Source organism: Mus caroli, unplaced genomic scaffold, assembly GCF_978045245.1.
Source record: "Mus caroli unplaced genomic scaffold, Mus_caroli_1 scaffold_6, whole genome shotgun sequence".
Lineage (NCBI taxonomy): Eukaryota > Metazoa > Chordata > Mammalia > Rodentia > Muridae > Mus > Mus caroli.
In genome coordinates this window covers 7,436,173-7,456,168 of record NW_028227261.1, presented here as the reverse complement: position 1 = coordinate 7,456,168, position 19,996 = coordinate 7,436,173, and the positions used below count along the sequence as shown (strand labels likewise).

Genomic DNA, 19,996 nt, shown 5'->3' with positions numbered 1-19,996 from the left:
GGAGCCCAGTCCCAGACCGAGTCCCCATTCTCTGTGGGTTCCAGCAAGGCCCTGGGCTCAGTAGCCTGATGGGTGAATCCTCATTCACTCACGACAGGATGGATGTCAGGTTGAATACATTAGTGTCAGCTGGAGGAGCAGAACCAAGGCTCCCATTAGCCCAGTGGTACTTCCTTCTCTTCCAAGACCCTGTCTCTCCAGCCCTCTGCCCAGCATCTTCTCCTACTGACCATTTCCACCTCCTGCCATCTATCACTCCAAAGGGCAAGCTTTGGCAAGAGAGGGCTGGACCTCAGTCCTTCCCATTCTCTCCCAAGGATTTTGGGGGTGGGCAGAGGGCACAGCAGGGAGAAACCAGGCAGCGAATTAAAGTTTGTGATTGTCAGTGTCAAGAGAAGCTAAATAACCCTGTAACTAGTATGAAGGTGAATTCACGGTCTGCTGCACATGGAGAATATGAGTGTCTGCAAGACGGCGAATGTAGCTCGGGAGTCTGCCCGCCATGGTGGGCAGCCTTCTCTCCAGGGACCTGAAGGAGGCGGGAGGAGACCATGCACTTCCCACCCCCTGGCAGGGAGCAGCTGCCCAGGATCTCCTACCAGGCATGGGGGTGGGGGTGGGGGGAGACAGCTCAGTGGCTTGACAGCATGCTGGCCAGCAACCCATGCAGGAATGCATTTGTAAGCACCAGCAGTATACACTCACAGACACCAGCCCAAGCCCCATATTATCAGTGAATACTTTCTGACCACTCACTCCGTGCCTGGCTGAATGCTGTCTTCAGACCTCTTTCCAAAACATGCAGGTATAACTGCCAATATTTTCCCCTTCTCCCCACACTATTTTGTGACCACTTTATTGAGATATAATCCACATGCCATCAATCTGCCCTTTTTAAATGTACTATTTAGTGATATTATTATTTGCATATTCACATGGGGTGGACAGTACAGCCATCACCACGAACATGTTCATCTCCCAGGAAGAAAGTCTTACATTCCTTGGCAATCTCTGACTTCCCTTCCCCACCTATAGACCTAAAGAACTGCTAATAGATGTGAGGAAATGGAGACTCAGAGACGGCCAGTGACTTAGTAGGATTACACAGCCTGGCTGTGTCATGGCTGGTGGATCTTGCATTCGAACCCAGGCAGAAGACCCAAAGCCAGCATTCCATATCCTGGTGGCTGCCCCCACCCCATGCCCTACCTTGTATTTCTGAGACTTTGGGCCCAGGCATGTACATAAGCCATCGGAACATGTAGGCCCAGGCTGCAACATGAAACTGTCTTCTCCCCAGGTATGCTCATGACTCGATGCAGAAAAGCCTCATACACACACACCCTCCCTCCCACGACAGCCAACATCCCCTCCTCCCCTCGCTCCTTCCCCTGCCCTGTCTTTCCCAGCCTGGCTTGGCACAGAACCACGCAGCAACAGCGCAGCTCGAGTGGCCACGGAGACCTGGGTGGCTTTGGTGGTGGCTCGGGCATCTTAACATGAGAAATCCCTATGCCTCCTGATGATTGTAACTGAAGTAAAGGGCTAGCGTGGCATTGAGAGCAGGGCCCAGCCAGGGGCGCTGCCAGCAGCAGGCTGAGACCCACTCCACTTCCCAGCCTGTCTCTCTCCTGCTTCTCTTCGGCTGGTGTTTCTCAGCAGTCTTCTCCCCACCTGTCTCTCTCTTCTCTCACATCCCACTTTCCCACCTCAAAAACTTAAACAACAACAACAACAACAACAAAACAACAAAAAACCAACCAACTAACAAATGAAAAACCACCACAACAAAAGCTGCTTTTGTAGCCCGTCTCTTCGAGTTTGCAAAAAACGTGAAACGTTCACTGTTTCTGATAAGTGACAAATTCAAGGATCAGAGACAAAGGAAAAGTAGACATAGACACACAAGACAGAAAGAGTCTGCTGGATTGGGTTTGTTTTTTTTTTTTGTTTTTTTTTTTTTTTTTCTTCTCCTTTCTCCCTCTAAAGCGGAGGATCCGGCCGGGCCAGTTTGGATATTTATTAAGAAAAAGCCAAAGATAATTAACTTTTTTGTTTTTGTTTTGTTTGCCGGTGCCTCCCCTGCTGGCACTCCAGGTTGCCTGGCAGACCTGACCTGCTCCTGTTCCTGGGTGCTGGGCTGCTGGCAGGGCTCAGCTGACTCCCCTAAGCCTGCTGGGGCCACCAGCTGCCTACCCAGCCATCTAGCTTGGGTTTTAGGCAGGGTACACCTTAAGTTGCCACCAATGTCATTTCTCCGGGCTCTCCTGAAGCACAGAGCACCCCTTAGAGGCCGGTAAGTAGTGTGGACAAGGGGCTACTGCCAGCTCTCTTGGCCAGTGTGTCCCTTAAAGGGAGTAGGGGTGTGAGATAGAGTTTCTCCATGAGAGTCCTGGCCAGTTTAAGGATGCTGACTTCTCTCCAGGGAGGGAAGAGAGGGCGGAATGAGCTGGAAATGCAGGGAGAAGTCTGATTTGAGCCAATTTGGTCTTCCTCTTGTTCCAGGAAGCTGGTACACTGTCAGGACCTATAGACTCCCGAAGCCCCTGTTAACAAGTCTCTGGGACCCAGGGCCATCCTGTGCTATATCTGTTCTGTTCCCATCTTTGACCCAGCCTCATCCATCAGGGGGACCACTGGAGTGGTCCATGCTTAAATGAAGCTGTCTGTTCCCTGAACCCCACTAGCTATGGCCCAGCTCACTGACCAAGAAAGTAGCATTGAAAATTAGAGGCCTCGCTGTGAGTGATGGAGCTGAAGACCTCTCAGGAGCCAAGCCTGCCAGGACAGTGAAGATGGCTACCTGCTGTCCTAGCTGGGCGTAGGGGTGTGGTTTGTTCCTCTGTTAGTGGCTATGTCTGGGCCCCTCCCCTAAAGGGTGCTCCCCTGGGCTCCCCCCCAGGCTGCATTCCCACTAAGCAGAGAGGGAGCAGCCGTCACAAGGTCCCTCCAGGTAGGGAGATGCTGTGGACTTAGACAGAACAGAACATTTTTGAAGGATTTTGCTGGTCCCTTTTTTTTTTCTCTGAAATATAAGGATGTGCAATTTTTTTGGTTTCAATTTAGCATTGGAGAATTTTATAATTTAGTAATTAAAATCTCTGATAGGCTTTAGAAATTGCGGCTAATTGAATTTAATGGGAAGATGATTTTCAATTTTATTTGATTACCGGGACCCCTGGCATCGGTATTTATGGGAAAAAAATGGGAAATGTGCTGTGTGGGCTAAGATGGCATAATTGAATTAGGGATAATCGGATTTCTCCGTCATGAATTTCACTATAATTTTCCTATAATTTTCCATTAGATATCTAGTTTACAAATATTCACAAAGAAATGAAGCTCTTTCGGAATGGAGATTGCTGGCTAACAGGATTACGGGCCGAGCGTGCGGCTGTGCCAGCCCCTACCCTGCCATAATGTGATCCCTGTGTCTGCCTTACACTTAGTGTGGCCTCGGTATCTCGCCTCGCCACCCACTAGACTGGGAGCTCCATCCTCCCCTTTGTTTCCTCCCTGGCCCAACACCCACCTGTCCAGGGCCCACACATTCTCTGCTACCTGCTGGCTGAGCCCAGTCCCAGCTGAGGCCCAGGCCTTCTGTGTCTGCTCCCCCTGCTGCTGCCCCCCCATGCTTCCTGTCCACATTCAGTTGGTTCCTTGTTTCCCCCTGATACTCTCGCTCCATCCCTGAGGAGCACCCTCAGATACAGGGACGCCCTCGCAGGTGCGAACACGCTTGTTCACATGCACACACAGACCTCTGGCTAAGGCTTCTGTGCCCTGGCCCAGTCGCCTGAGAGGGAACCAGTTTATTGGGATCCTGGGGTGGGGTGCAAGAACAAAAGGAGCCTTGTTCAAGTTTATGTGAAAGTTACAAATTCAAAATGAGAGCAGATAAAGCATGAGATACCTGGTGTGTAAACAGGCTGGCGAGTGAGAAGGCCGCAGGCTCGAGAGGGAGGGAGAGAGGGAAGGAGGGAGGGAGGGCAGGCGAGTGGGCACAGGACACAGGATGAAAGAGGATGAGAGCCAACATGGCAACCTGGCCGGGGAGAGTGGGGGCTGGCATGACCCACCTGACTGTATGAAGTTGCTAAAGAGGTTTCTGTTCTGCATGGGGTGGGGTGTCCTAGAAAGACCTGGAAGCTCTGAGCCCCAGGCCCTTGAGACCAGTGGAAATCATGAAATGTTCTCACGATGGCTGAGTTCTCAGAGTTGTCATCACATCAGAGTAATAAGGAAGGTCTAGGAGAGCCACAGCTCTAAGACACCAGACCTCTAGGCTTCTCCCATCGCTGTGAGTACACTCTTAGAGACAGAGAGCAGCAGAGATCTGGAGGCGCTTAACACACAGCCTTTGACCCGTGGCCCATACAACCTTGATGCTTCAGCCTTTGGCCCTGTCCTGAAATCCTAGGATGCCAAGTTGGCCTCAGTTTCTTACTTCACGAATCTCTTCTCTTCTGCCACAAGTGGCTCCTTACTCTTGGGTCTACTCCACCTGTGGTGGCTGATTGTGACCCACTGCCTCAGAATAGAGGGTGCTTTCTGGACAGCCTGGGGCTCTCCCACTATGGGTCATATGTGGCAGCCCCTCTTGCTGGCCCTGATCTATGGCCTTCTCTTGGCCCTGACCTGTGAGCCATGTCTTGCCAGCCTTTGCCCTTCAGAGGCTCCAAAGTTATTGTTCTTACCTAGGTAACTAGAAAGGAGAGGTGTTTCCCTGTTTATCCAGGCCTTCCTAGGGGTCAGCCCTGATTATCATCAGCTGAAAACCAGGACATTCAGAACCAACCAGAGACTTTGTAGGTCCCCTGTGCAGGGAGCTCCTTGTCCGTGCAGATATCTTTACCAGCCTCCATTTCTGATGCCAGGCTTCCTTCTTTACCTGGTGGCCCACACCAGGCTGGGGTGTGGAACTAAGTGCCTGTTGTTACAAGCTGGAGCTACAAGGGGGAGGGGCAGAATCATTGTTGGTTTTTTTTTTAGGGGGGATGAGCAGCAGCACCCACAGAGGGTGCCCAGGGCAGTCCTGGACACAGAGATCCCATGGGGAAGCTTGGCTAATAGCTCTCTCTATCTGGCTTCCCTGGGCCCATGTTGGGGAGCATGTGGCTTGGTTTAAGGAGCCCTGTTTCCTTACTTAGGGGCTTTAGGGCCAGGGGACTCCTGGCAAAGTTAGGTCTTTGCTCCTAAGGATGGGGGTGGATCTGAAGCATGGAGGGAGGGTGTGTGACAACCTAGACCAAGGTCCCCAAGGAGGCAACAGAGAGGGTGGCAAAACAAGAGAGGGATGCCGGATTCTTCATGGAGCCGTTTAGAACTAAAAAACGGTGAGACAAAAAGAAGAAAAAATGAGGGAAAGTAGGAAAAAGAGTAGATTGTTAACTCCCTTGACGTCTTTGCCTCAAGGCCTCCTTGGGCCCCTCCCTTTGAAAAATAGAAATATTGCAAAAATAGGGCAGCACCATTTTGCTGAATGCTGCCCGGACCAGGGAGAGCCTGAGCCCATTCTCCTCTCCTCATTGGAAGTCTGTGTGGCTCATCCTTCAGCAGGAGAGAGGATGGTAGCACTGGTGAGGTAGACAGCAGGCTGGGCCACTGAGGGACAGGAAGCTGAGCACGGTGGAAACAGGCGTTGGGATAGCAAGCCTACTGAGGCCTGCTCCCTTCAGGAAACTTCCCTTGAGCTCCTCCAAGCCAGAAAGTTTTGAATACCTAAGGCTATAGCACGGGCCATTTGGGGTTGTATGGAAAGGAGGGCTTGGCTGAGAGACTTACAAACCCAGGGAGAAAGGGAAAGTCAAGAAAGACAAGTGCTTGGTCCAGCCCTAAGAGACACCAGAGTGGGCAGGGTGTGGTCCCCAGGGAACAGGTGTCAGGAAGCTGGCCAACTTGCTTGAGGGGTGCCTGTGTTCAGGGATGGAAAGGAAGCCCAAGTGATGAAGTGGATCTACGGGGGAGACTGCCTAGAGGCTGTGAGGGAAGAAGAGGAGGGGTGGGGAGGAGAAAGGCCTGGGGACTGGAACATGTGTGACCTGACATGGAGGGACTCCGGGGCCATTTTTAGGTCAAGAGCAAAGCGAAGCGGTGGAAACTTGAGACAGTGCGGTCTGCGGGAGTGCGGTGGCCAGCGCGCGGGAGTGCGCGCAGGGGGAGTGGAAGGGGAGCGCGCGAGGCTGACGTGCGAGTTTCTCCGGCACACCCAGCCGCGCCGCTCGCGACTCCTTTCTTCTTCGAACTCCAATAGCCACAACAAAATGAGGGAAGTGGGGTGAGCAAGGGAAACACAACCCCTTCCACACCCGCCCCACCCGCAGCCCAAGGGCACCTCGGAAGGGAACGGCAGGAGCGAGAGCGCGCGCGCGCGTGCCGCAAAAAGTCTCGCACCTGCGCTCGCTCCCGCGCGGAAAAGTTTACGCGGGCGCGCGCAGGGTGGCCGACGGTCCCCAGCGGCCGAGGGGAGCCGGACGGTGCGGTGCGCGCGCGCCCGTCCGCCCGCCCGCCCGCGGCGGGAGTCGGCGCCTGTGCGCGGGTGCCGGCTCCTCGCCTCGCTCGGGCGGGCGCACGACTCCTCCACACGAGCGAGCACACACACCTCACAGGCACACCAGCCTCTCCCTCCCTCGCACGCGACCCCGCGAGCGCCGGCCCCGCCTCCCTCTCCTCCCTGAGCTTTGGGAGAAGTCGCCGCCCGCCCTCCTCAGCCTGTGCGCTTGGAGCGCGGGCGCGCGCCCGCCCATTCACCTTCGCAGCACTGCGAGGCGCGCGCGTGAGCGCGCGCGGGCGAGTCTGATCTTTCACCTGCCGGAGCCGCGCGCGCTCCCGGCGAGGGGCGGTGCCATGGCCACCCTGCCAATCACCTCGGCGCCTGGCAGCGCCCGGCCGCTCCCGCCCGCCCCGCTCCCTCCTGCCAAACTGTTACCCTGAGTGTTACCGTCAGGAGCAATGACATCAGGATTTTAAAACAACTTGTTATTCGGGGAGTAATCAGTTGCAATTAGGCATTAATTAAGTATTATGAAAGTTGATTATTTAAGTGAATTCGGCTTTCGACTCTCCGACTATGGTGAGTACCGGCAGCGGGCGGGGGAGGGCCGGGCCGGGCCGGAGCGGCGACCCCTGCGCGCTCGGGACGGGATGTGGGGGTGGGGGGCCCTCGGCCTGGCGGGCCCGATCCCCAGCCGAGCGACAGCCACGGGCAGTTTCTGTTTTAGTTGGTGGAACTCGGAGCTGCTGGGAGCGTGCGGGCCGGAGCGTGAGAGCGAGCGTGAGGCGCGGAGCAAACTTTCCCCGCCGCCGCCCTCCCGACCCGGCCCGGCCCGGCCCGGCCCGGCCCGGCGCGCGTCCCCCAGCCCGGGATGCGCTCGGCCCGGCGGTGAGGGACAGCGGGCGGGCGGGCGGGGACAGGGGCCCGCGAGATACTAAACATTCTTCTCTCTTCTTTTCATGGCGTTTCTCGAAGAGTTTGGGACCAAGGAGCGGAGAATGGATCTTGGAACAGGTACGCGCGGGGGGAACCCACGGGGAGGCTCTTTCACTTTTCTTTCGGTTCTTTGACGGAAGTTAGTATTTTTAGCCCAATGAGCTAGCAGCTGAGCTGAGGGTACCGGACAGGCGCCAAGGGGTCTGTGCCCATGGTCCCTGCTAGCCCTGTTTTCTGGATGGTGATATTGTTATTTGTCATACGCTTAGTGACTGTGACTAATTTGATGCTTGTCATTATGAAAGAACCGAGGGGACAGGGAGCTGGGGGCACCCAGAGAGAGAGAGAGAGAGAGTGGAGGATTTAGGGGTTTTTTGTGGGGGATTTTGTTCTGCGTGTTTTTTCTCTTGTGTTTTTTAGACACACTTTTCCCTTTGCAAAGATGTCTCTGTGTGTGTGTGTGTGTGGTGTGGTGTGGCTTATGGGGTGTGTGTTTTTATTTTTTTAGTGGGGGGTGGTTTAGTTTTTGAAAGCAGCGTCCTGTTGGGAAAGGTGGTTAGTCTGGTTTCGGGGCGACTGTCTCAAGGTAAAGGAATTTAATTTATTTGGGACAAGGCTGTGTCGGATGATCAAGCTGCTTATTATGGCTAATGAGTGTTTTTCACTTGAGAAGCTGTGGGCTGAGGTGGCTGTTATCAGTTCAAAGTAAGGGGCCCAGGACTCTCTCGCGCTCTTTCTTTCTCTCAGCCCCCTTTTAGCACCTACTTTGGGAGGCGACAGTAGGCCAAACCAAAGACTACATTTAGATATCTAGGTCTGGGGAGCCTGGCATGGGGCTAGCTAGGGTCGGGCTCCAGCTAGTGTTTCCTGGCCTGGGCAGAGTTTAGCCTGTGACTTTGCTTCTTTCTAGTTTTGATTTACTCTTGTTCGGTAGTTCTCCTTGCACCTGAGCCTAGAACCTGAGTCCAGCACGGCTTGGCTTAGTTCTGTGGTCTTCCCCCCAGCCTCCTCTATCACAACTAACTTTGGGCCAGGACTCTCACACCCCAGGCTGTCAAAATCAGTGTTCTTCTTTAGTGTCTTAAGAGAAAATTAAATTCGGTTGGTAATTCTTCAGAGGTGACCCCTGACCCCCACTGTTTCACTTGAGGAAGGAAAGGTGGTGGCATTAAGTGGTTTTTAGGGTTGTTTTTAGACTTGTCCAAGTTCGCTCATACTCCCATGGGACCCATACAGTGACAGCTGCCTCTCTGAGGCAGAGGGGGCAGGAGGCAGGAGAGGACAATCAGGAATGTGTGTTGTGGGGGTGGGGAACCTTCACAGAGTGATTGGACTGTAGGGGACAGGTGTGCACTTGGCTAATGGGATGTGGATGGAGGTCCTGGGGACATCTGCGCCCAGGAAGGGTACAACGCCCCCTGCTGGGCAGATTTGGAAAGGTGTCTTGAAGCCATTGCTGCCACCCTGCCCCTCCCTGGCCTCCACCCCGCAGAGAACCAGCCCGCCTCCACCTCGAATCAGGTGTCTCTACACCACCCTCTCAGGACCCGCCCCCCCTTTCTTCAGAAATGGGGCCCCCACCCATCCCAGCCAAGAAGCAGAGCTCAGGGACAGGCCCAGTGTTTGGCACCACCCTCTACCTGACACAGGAGAGCCTGCCAATGGGCCAGCACAAGGGACTGAGGTATTACTCAGCTGGAAGGCGGGCCCTGCTCTCTTCCTTCTGACCTAAGTGCCAACTGGAGCTGGCTCCCATCCTGCCATGCCCAGCCTCTCCTAAGCTGCCATGGAGGCAGGGTTCCATATCCCTTCTGGGGAGTGTCATGATGGCAGGGCAGGAGGCAAGTGACAGAGCCTCCTGTGGCACCTTAAGGGCTCTGGGGAGACTTGCTGCTCTTCACACTCCAGGGACAGGCTCTGGAAACTTTTCCTAGAAGCCAGAAGGGCCAGGAAGTCAGTCAGGGCACTCCCAGTGGGACCCAAGTCTGGACTCTGGCCACACAGAGAGGGAGGAAGGTCCATGGTATCAAAGTTCAGCTTCCTGGAGGAGTTGTCTGGTGATACCTCCTGTCTCTTCTCTGATCTTGGGAGTTTCACCTAATCTCAGAACTTCAGAAGAAAAGCACTTTCCCTCACTTCGCCAAAAAAAAAAAAAAAAAAAAAAAAAAAAAGGGAAGCAGACGGGGACTTGGGCTGATCTGTTTCCCCTGAGTCCATCTCTGGGGCAGCTGTGTTCTCATCTTCAGGAGCTGAGAACATCTCTCTTGACCTCCCTGATGCACAGGGACACGCCAGGGCTCATTGCTGGTGCAGTGCAATGCGGAGCTCCCATCCTCTGGGAGCAGCCCTGGTAGCTCCAGCTAAGGGCCTCAGCAGAGAGTAAGCCGGTCAAAGAGTTGTCAGTACCAGAGACCTCCAACAAGTCCCGGATGATGGCTTAACTGTCCCCTCCACCCTTGGACATGTCTAGGTCCTGAAGCGCTCTGGCCATGAGTAATTCAGTGGCTGGGGAGGACTGAGGTTTCTCAGGAGGGGCAGAAGTATCCGAAGACCCTCAGGGGCCATGTGGACCTCTTTTCCCCCACCATAGTTCAGCCAAGGGCTGGATCAATCTGGACGTCTTTAGCAATAAAAAATGCCGATGTCGTCCTAATTCACCAGGCCCCGAGATGACAGCAAATTTACATTTTTTAATTAAACTAGCAGCCAGTTTTTATGAGAGGGGGTTGGGTTATGCAAATCAAATGGTTGTGTACGGAAGATTAGGAGAGTTTGGGAATAAATTCCACAAATGCTAATAAAAAAAAAGGGAAAGAGAGAGAGAGAGAGAGAGGGAGAGGGAGGGAGGGAGGAGAGAGGAAGAGAGGAGGACATGGTTCCATTAGGCCCTTTTAGAGTGATTTCCCAGGGGGAGGGTGGAGGGGGGGGGGGAGGGGAGCAGGGAGGAAGCTTTCAGACACAGGTAGATCCATCCTGTACTTGGGAAGCTCCCCAGGATTAGCCCCCACCCCCACCCCAGGCTGATTTCTGGGCCTGAACACACTGGCGCCTGGGTAAGAAATCGCTATGTAAGAGCAGTGGCTATCTGACAACGCTTGCCCTTGGTCATCTGGGATCCATTTCTCACGCCCCTCTTGAGAAGGGGAAGAGCTGTCCTGCAGAGGACCCAAGGTAGGCTGTTCTGAGTAAAGGGTCAAATAGGCAAGAGAGTGGGCTCAAAGGGAAGGCCATGGAACCCAGGAGGAGCTAGCTGGTGAGGGGCCGCAGTACCCACTAAAGCATTCCGGTTTCAGCCCTGTCATTCAGACAAGGCAGGAGTGACTGAGCCAGAACTGTCTGTCCTACTGGGACTGCAGGCCAGGACCCTTCCTCTCAGGCAGACCCTCTCCTCCCATGTCATGGAGTCTTCAGTGACAGGGGGGTCAGGGACGATGAGGCAGAGAGAGCTAGCAGGCTGGGAAACAGACTAAGGCCAGAAGGAGAATGGCAACAGACTCCCCCTAGTTGTGTCTTTCCCCCAAGGAGCAAAGAACTTGGCTCTCCACACGCAGCCCCTGCAGCCAGAGTATCGACATACAGGACCTCTGGGCGGGCACCAAAGGTTCAGAGCCAGGTATTGCCCAAAGTGGAAGCGACTGTGAGCTCTCATAGCTCTGGGCACACTTTACCCAGTGTGCACCAGGGAATAGGAATGGTGTTGTGCCACTTTGGATTTCATGTTGGGTTGGGTAAAGCAGATCGCCCTCAATTTTCCTTCCTCCAGACTGTACTTGGCTAGATACACCCACTCAACCAGTCTAAGCGAGGGCCAGGCTGGGCACCGGTTTTGCTAGTCTGCAGGGGGGCGGGTGTTCTGGTGCCATCTTGGCAGGAAGGAGCCATGAGCGCCAAGGACAGCATGGGTTGTCTTGGAAGTGGTGCATTTCCTGGTACCATTCAGACAGGCTGGCTGTGTACCCAGCAGTGACACAGGGAGGGGCCTGAGCATCAGATGACCTTTAAGGTCTTTGACTACCAACTTGATTTTGCTCAGTGGGGCAGGCATCCAGGGAAGAGTCACATGGTTAAAGCAAGAATCATATCATTGGTCCCTTCTTTGTAGAGAATATTTGAGACACCAGCAGCTCAAGGCTGTGAGTGCAGAATAATAGGTCCACCGTGGTCATTCTACAGAGACAGGTAGAGGCGGCAGAAGCAGGTCTACAAGGCTTCCTAAGACCCTCTTCCCTGGTAGAGAACAGAGAAGGGAACCCACACCCTCTTAAGAGAGGCATGGGCTAGGTATGGGGGTGGGGCGGGGGCATCAGTTAGACTTTTCTCCCTGCTTCCCTGGCACCGCTGACACTCCCCACCCCCACAGCCAGGGAATCTGGCTGAGTTGCAGCTTGAGTTTTTATGATGGAAAATAAAATAAATAGAGGCACCTTTGCAGGGCTGAGTCACTACAGCAGCATCTCCTCATTAAAGCTGCTGCCCCTGGCTCAAGTCCCTGCCTTTTTTCCCAGGCAGTGAATGGGGTGGACTGCTAGACTATTGTTTCTGGACCCTGCTAGGTCAATGGTACATCTCGATCCCTCCATCAGCTCACCTTAGACTAGTCCTCCCTTCTCAGAGAATCAGGTCTTCAACTCATTACCAACCCCAGGCCCCACATCTTGATCAAACACTGATGTCTCTCCTTCCCCTTCTCCTCCTCTTTCCTGCCTTCCCTTCTCCTGGTCCTCATGATCAGAGAGGGAAGGAAGTGGCTCCAAAGTCATTACCAGAACCGGGTCCCCAAGGCAAGCAGCAGCTGTCGAGATGGTCAGGCCCTGGCCTAGCTAGACTGGAAAGGGGCTGTGGGCCAGCGGCCATGGGGTGTGGAGGAGAATCAGTTTGGGCAGACCGCCTCACTGTGTGGGTCGTGAAAAGGTGGTAGGCTGGTGGTCTGGTGTGTGTACCTGTCTGGCTGACTGTACTTTATACCTTAGGCTCTCAGATATGTCCTTGTCAGGGAAGAACCCCGGGGAGGGCGGCGAAGCCGCAGTTCGGGGAGTCCTGAGGCACTTTGCAGAGTCGGGTTGTCCAGTTCCCCGGTTTGCAGACAAGCATAGTATAAGAGAGATGCTGTCTTCTTATACCAAGAGATGCTGGAGGTGAGGACCAGGCCGTTCATGAAAGAGTGGTTCTGGGGAACTTGGGGACATACTCCTACCATCCAAGTCTTCTAGACTTCTCCCAGGCCTCTCCCCGCCACTCCGAGAGCGGTTACTCTCCACTGCGCAACCACATTTTTCTGTCTTTTTGCCAAGCCACCTGGCTCTGGTGGGCAGGTCCTTCCTACTCACCTTCTTCCCCACGCCCCTTGCCAGCCTCATACCCAGTTGGCCCTGGAAAGAGATAAGAGATAAGAGGCTGGCTGGGGCCTGCTGCTCTGAGAAGGTGGTTATACCCACGGTGTGCCAGGACGGCATTCATGTTTATGTACCTTGGTCCCCAGGAGGCCAAGGCCGGGGACCTCGTTTTAGCTCTTAATGCTGACCATTAGCTGTGACCATTAGCTGCCGTGTTGACATCTCCTCCCAGGGTTTGGTATGGGGCTGGAGCCCGTGCCTTCCCACCATAAGTGCTAATGTGATTGATTGATTGATTGATTGATTGATGGAGATTCCTCTTCCCCAAGTGCCTGCGGGGCTTCTGAGTGGGGCAGAAGGAGGAAGGCAGGAAATGTTGTCTGCCTCCCCAAGGATCTGGGGTTTCGCTCCTCAAGAGCTTCTAGAGCCTCCTTTACAGGAAGGAACGAGTTGGAGTCGTGGATGGTGTGAGGGGCAAAGGGGACAGTAAGACAGCTGCCACTACCCATGACAATGGCATGGGACAGCGTGGGCCCAGCGTATAATAAGGTCAAGCTGCTGTCCAAGGAAACAAGAGAGCAGTAGCCACAGTAGGGTGGGCTCTTCCTCTCTCTCTGTGGTCCATCTATCCCATTTCCCGTCCTGCCAAGCAGGCTTCAGTCCAGGATGTCTGTTCTCTAGGCTAAGAACCCTCTGTGGGCTGACTAGTATAGGCAGGTAGGCTAGAATGAGGGACCAGCCCAGACTACCAAAGCTTCCAAGCTCTGTCTTATGTTTGGGCCATAGTAGAGGAACCATGGTTAACACCACCTCCCAGGCTTGCTTTCCAGTCCCACAGGCCCTGCCAGAGGCCTACGTGCTTGGCTAAAGAGACCCCTTCCTAAAGCCTGTCTTGTGTGTGGCCTGGGTTGAGGAAACAATGGAAAAGAGCCACATACTTTGTGTTTCTCTAGACACCAGGGATTCCCACAGCGTACATTCCAGAGGTGATCTTTTCTTATAGGACTCTGTCCTTGAATTAAGGGGACCCCTGGGAGGGAACTTGCTACATGAGGACAGGAGACTGGAGGAGCCAGGCTGAGCCTCCTAGGACAGGGATTCCCCACTTCAGTTAGAGGCTACTGGAACTCCGTATTTCCAGACTTCATGGTCTCAGCCTTCGTTTCCCTCTGACAGGTGCCTCTCTCCCTGCTGCCTGAGAGCCCAAAGCTAGAGCAAGCTGGAGGCCTGGTCCATTGAGGATTGACTGGGTATTTTTGCTGACCAGTAGGGGGCACCCTACTGCATCTGCCCCCAGTCCTTTTAGGGATCTGGGCCTATGGACAGCCCTGGTCCTGTGCCTTCCGGCTCTAGATGGGGGAGGGGTAGCCTCCCCTCCCCACCCCCAGAGGTTCCTTAGCCGAGTTTGTTTTGCCAGGGTGACCTGTTTAATCATCTCATTTTCTGGTGGCCGTTTATTCCTCGTTTCCACGGTTACGGCCCCATTAAGGGGAGAAGCAATAAGGCAGCGAGTCAAACAGGTAATAAAAACATTAAAGCCCATGTGCACAGAGAGAGGACGGGATGGGGGGAGGGGGCTCAGTGAGGTGAGACGGCCCAGGGAGCAGCCAAGGTAGAGGCTGCCTGGCCTGGCCCTGTGCTCCGAAGGCTGCGGGAAGACTTTTCCTCAAAACCCAGTATTCAGCTTAGTCCTCAGGCCTCAATGCCCGGGCCATGGGATGTATGTTGGAGGTAAAGCTGGAAGGAGCAAAGCAAGAAAGAAAGTAATCAAAGTTCCCCAGGCATGTCCCCAGAGAGTCGCATGACCTGTTCCAGGCCCCACCTCACCCTGGAAGGCCAAGGGGGTGGGGGCTAATTTCTGACATTGTTTTGAGCTCTAGAATTTTTTTTTCTGCCAACTTTATCAGAAAGCATATTTGTGGTGAGTGCTGCTAACAGGGCCAGTCTGGTGAGTAAATATTCCTGGTGTGGACGGCCCCGTGACCTTGAAAGGAAGAGCGGAACAGTGGACGCTGAGAGCATTGGAAAGAGGAGGGCCAGGCAGACAGGAGCCCTTGGTCTCGGTGGGAGACCTTTCCTAAGAAGGGGGTCTCATGAAAGTGACAGGGCCAGGTTTGTATTCAGCAGACACGGCAGAGGCCTATCTATCCCAAGCTCAAGTACCACACCGTTGCCCTTGGTAGATGGCCCAGTCCTTGTGGTAACCATAGAAGAGTTGCTGGCCAATTCACCCAAGAGCTCCCTTCCTCTAAGTGGATGCGGAAAAGCTACAACAAAAGCCAGCCTCTTGCCCAGCTGGTCTGGACCCAGGGCAAAGAGCCGTGCTGGCCAGGGGGAAATGCCAGGAAGTGTAAGGATGGTGTGGCTGTGCTTGTGTGCCGGAGCAACCACTGTTGCCCTGGAGCCGAGGGCCAACGCTCAGAGAGCAGGGAAGGCCAGGACCAGCCCTAAGGCCTCTCTGGATCATGGAGGAAGCTGCCTTCTTTTTTTTTTTTTTTTTTTTTTTAAATCTTCTATACTCTGATCTCTTGCAAATGCACAGAGGCCTGTGTGTCTCTGATTATTAATTTCAACGTTGATTCTGACTGCAGAGGGGGGAAAGGAGGTGTGGGAAATGGGGGAAACCCTTTGGCTGGGACTGTGCTTTGGGAACGGGCCTAGATGAGTTAATATTCCGATCAAACAATTAAAAATAGAAAACGCTCCCGCGGCACCAGCTGCTGAGGCTTTCAGCAACTGTCACCGGTGGGTTCAGGGGCGGGTGGCACGGGAGGGAGCCCTCTCCTAGTGTGTCCACTGCTCTTTCAGGGTCAGAGCGGAGGCTGGGGCTCTGAGTCCCTCCAGCTCCCTTTAGGGCCTGGAGCGGGGGGGCCTGTGCAGCTTCAGGGCCTGCCCTTCTCCCCTGCAGGGCCTGGGTAGTGTGGTGAAGTCATCGCCAGATGCCCTGGTAATTGTTTTAAGAATGCAACTTAAAATAAGATGAAAACTTATATTCCTGGGTGAGGAGTAATTTCCCATCTAATAGTAAATTAATGACAGGCTTAGAGCAGGCGGCCTGGCCAGGAGGCATGTCCATCTGATAAAGCTGAGGTCTCAGGCCCGCCAGCTCTAGATCCGGGAGCATCTACACCCCAGGCCAGGCCTCACTTCTCATAGCCTCTTGGGATGCGCCATGGTCTGCTTGGGTAGAAGATACATGCCGTGTGTGTCTGTGGAACCTGCCTGTAATATGGAACAGCTTTTAAAAACTCCAGCGGAGAGGCTGGGGCCTTATTCTCAGGCACACAAAAAAGGCCCCAAGTCATCTGTTTTACCAAGAAGAAGGAACTTCAGGAGCCCTGCCGCACAGACTTTGGGCAGAATATCCGCCCTTCAGAACAACATGGTGGACCATGTAAGGTCATCGCCTACCCAAGCTTACGTAGGTCTAGGAAGACCAACATCCATCCTGTGACTCCCAGGTTCCACATCAGCTAGGACAGCTGATCAAACCTTGATTGCAGGCTGCTCAATACAGTCCTCCCTCAGGGCCCTGGAGAGGCTAGGGACCTCCACGGCTAAATATGTCCTGTGCAAGAGGGGTGACCTACAAGCGACTCCACCTGATCCCACTCTGCCCTGACCAAGGCTTGCTGTGTGATCCCCTGCATTCCCATAAGTATGGGTGTGCCCTCAAGCAGGTGCCCAGATGCCACCTGGGCAGGACACATGGGGTTCCTGTCCTGACATTGTTTTGAGCTCTGGAATGTTTTTTCTGCCAACTTTATCAGAAAGCATATTTGTGGTGAGTGCTGCTAACAGGACCAGTCTGGTGAGGGCTGGGGGGCTGGGGAAGGGTTAGTAGCTCGTCTAACACTGACACGCTCGCCCTGTGGATAACAGACAGATTGGGACATCTTGGCGAGAACGTGGGTCACATGACCTCACACGTCCTTTGAGTTTCTGCCGAGCACCTTCCTTCTGAGAGACCCAGAGAATGGATGTCATGCCTAACACTCATCTTTCTTAGCAAACGACAGGGGTCTGTGTGGTTCAGCCAGTTTCACAGGTGCTGGGGACGTAGCTTAGCCATAGAGCCACTTGCTTAGAAAATGTTCTAAACATGGTTCCATCTCTAGCACTGAAGAAAAAAAAATAAAATAAAAACAAAATAAACAAACCCCAGAAGACACAGGTGGAGAGGCAGGAGACCCATGGTCACTGCCACTGTCCCTAAAAGCCAGGAGACAGACACAGTAGGGAACATCCTTGCCAGAGGGAAGCAGGCTTCCCTGAGGACTGATCCACATGGCAATGTTGAGGGGAAATTACAAAGCGTAGATCCCTGGGTGTTGACTGTGTTATTCAGCTTGTGTCCCTGAAGGGTTCCGGATCCCAGTTAAGTCCACTTTGTCCCCTTGAACTCCTCCTGGGCACACCCTGCACTGTAGCGGCTGATGCAAATGCCTGCTAAGGTTTACAGGAAAACTTATTTTGCTGCAGGCCTTGATCCTTCACAGTCCCTGAGAAAGGGAGTCTCTGCTTGTCCCCAGGGAGGGCTGCCAGGGTGGGACCCTCTGACTCGTCCCTGGTGAGATAGAGGTGAGAAGACCAGACAGAAGCATTTGTGGCAGCCATCTAGATGAGCTTTGTTCTCCTAGGAGACGCGTCTTCAGGTTCATGTTTGTACAGTGTACTTCTGTGAAGGCCAAGGAGGAGGAGGAGGAAGAGGAGGAAGAGGAGGGAGATGCTTCCCATGGTCCACTGAGAGACCACTTTAGTCAGTTCAGGAACAGCCCCCTACTGCGAGAACTCACAGGGTTACCTCAGGAACTATGGAGAGCAGAGTGGCTGCTTTGCAAACAGCTGTCTGATGGAGCCTGAACCCTGAACTAGGTTTGCCCCCTTTTTGCTTGTGTGTGTTTGAGAGAACCTGAGTGCTTTGCCGGATTTGAGCATATTATGAATTAGGAGGTGGGGAGCATTGCAGCGTTCTTAGGGAGACTGGAGGGTACTTGGGGCATAACCACCCTGGCACTACAGATATCTACCCTGCCCAAGAAGGAGAAGTTACAAAGCAGTAGGGAATGGGGATTCCTAAACAACCCAGAAAGGAGGGGGTCTGAGAGGGAACCAAGCCAGAACCACAGTCGGTGTGCTTGGATGAGGGTAGATAAAATAGATGTGCTGTAGCCATTGATGGTCACGCTGGCAGCAGTGAAGTTCAGGCCTTCCTTGACTGACTTTCTCTAGGCTCTGGATGGAGGCAGCAGGTGGGATTGGCTGGAGGGCAGGCGATGGATGACCAGGCTCTTCCAAGCCAAGCGTGCCAGCTCCTGCCAGTGGGGTCATGACCCTCTTGATAAGAAGGGTCATCCTGGGACTCCTTGCAAGTCTGCAGATGGTGGCAGAAGGAGCTCCCCGGGAACCCGAGGCAGGGCTAAGAGCCCCTGAGAAGAAGCCTGGATGTTTTCAGTTTCCAGGTCCCTTGGGGGCCCAGGGGCAGATTGAGACAGGCTCCTTGCAGGGGAGGTGTTAACAAACAGCAGGTGATTAAACATGACAAGCGGTGACATTTCTGTTCAGGGTTCTCAGTCCCAGCAAAGCCAAGAATGAAGCTATAAACCCTGACATTTTGTGTTATGCACTGAGAGGATTTTAATAGACCTCGTTCCCTCTTCTCTCCCTCTTCACCACCCCCCATCACATCCAGTGTCCCACAGAGCACCCCTCCATTCCATTTTGCCTGACTTCCAGGAGCCTTCTGGGCTGTATGGGTCTCTGTACCTGCAGGTCCTGGCCAGATGCCCCCCTCCCGCCCTCCCCACACCTTCTTGGCTTTGATCTTTCCTGTTGTCCCTCTGTAAACCCCCCTTGCCTCCCTCCACCGTCCACTTTCTCACCTCCTTTTTTTGGGTCCTGATCTCACAGCCTGTCCCTTAGCTGCGGCTGTCCCAGTTGTCAGGGACAGCAGGTGGCTGTCCTTGTGCTCTTTGTGCTCATAACATTTCCAGACAGACTTGAGAGCGGGTGTAGGGAGTTTGTGGGGCTTGGTATGGGCTCTCCCCCATCTTTCTTTTTTAATCTCCTTTTCTCCTTTTTGGGACAAGGACAAGGCAGAGGGAGAAAATTGCTCTACGCTGCAAACAGTTGCTGGGTTTATTCAGGAAGGACTGACCAGCAACAGTTGTTCCTCTTACAGAGAAATGCAGGAACAACTGGGGCCTTCTTTGTTCTCTGAGTCCTGTGAAGGGCATTTGGAGGTGAGCCTGGGGCTAAAGAGGGCAAGACGTTTACAGTGTCAATTGAGTCCCACCCAGGGAGTCCCCACCCCAGCAAGCAGGAAAGGTTCTTAGAGCTAGGCAGGGTCTGGTTAAAGAAGTCAGGCCACACCCTGGGTCCTCCGCTCTGGCTCTGCCCTAGTCAACTGCAAGAAGCTCTTAGCGGTCTGTGTTCATTTCAGTAAATATTTATTGGACAATGTGCTGAACGGTGGTTCCATCCCGTGGATCTCTTGGTCAAATGAGGTGGATAGAGGAGTTGTTACTGTAGAGGGCCTACAAACAAGAACAGGGGTCAGAGATGAGGACCAGAGGAGGGGGATGATCTAGAGGGCTTCTCACAAATGATATGGTCACTAGGGCCCCTGAAGGATGCCTAGGAGAAGGGAGGCCAGGCCTAGGATTGAGGAAGGTCCCTCTGCGCAGCGCTCAGTGTTCCGGAGGCCTGGGTATACTGTGCAGCCTCACAGGTACTACCTGGCATGGAGGAGAGTTTGAGCTGTGTCATCCCACAGTAGGTGTCTCGAGGACTCAGAACCTCTTTTCTTATCTACCCTTCCACCTCTGCCCAGCTGGGCCAGGCACGATGGTCTGGGTAAAGTGGGAATGAGGCTCACCCCAGTTCAGTGGACAGAGAGCAGCAAGAAGTGGGCAGATGCCCATAGACTGTGGCCATGCGTGCAGCCTCTTCTGTCTCTGTCCTTGGGGTGATGAGTCACAGGTAAGGAGGTAAGAGAGACGATACAGGCCCATGTGATGGGCCCAGTGCAGGAAGCAAAGGAACCAGGGCAGCCTTGTGTCACCTTCCTTGCCTGTCACTCAGCAGGATCAGGTAACCTCCAGGAGCCCCCTGAACTCACTCATGCTGCTGCCTCTCTCTCTCGGTGGTTGGGAAGCAGCGCATGGTGTGTCCTTGTTAGCCTACAGGCTCCCCAAGAGACTTCAGACGGTCCTCCAGGATCCTGAGGGCCAGG

General features: G+C 53.9%; 1 protein-coding gene across 4 annotated transcripts in view; it reads left to right on the top strand.

Moving 5' to 3' along the window:
- The window catches only part of Casz1 (castor zinc finger 1), a 149,880-nt gene that overhangs the window by 89,290 nt on the left and 40,594 nt on the right, over positions 1–19,996 (top strand). For 3 of the 4 annotated variants that reach the window (XM_021159784.3, XM_085838592.1, XM_085838593.1), the window contains exon 4: positions 7,469–7,507. In XM_021159784.3, coding sequence (XP_021015443.1) covers positions 7,492–7,507 — 16 coding nt within the window. In that variant the 5' untranslated portion in view covers positions 7,469–7,491. Of the gene's footprint in view, positions 1–6,912; positions 7,073–7,468; positions 7,508–19,996 lie in introns of those variants that run through there. The other variant, XM_021159783.3, reaches the window with a different exon arrangement.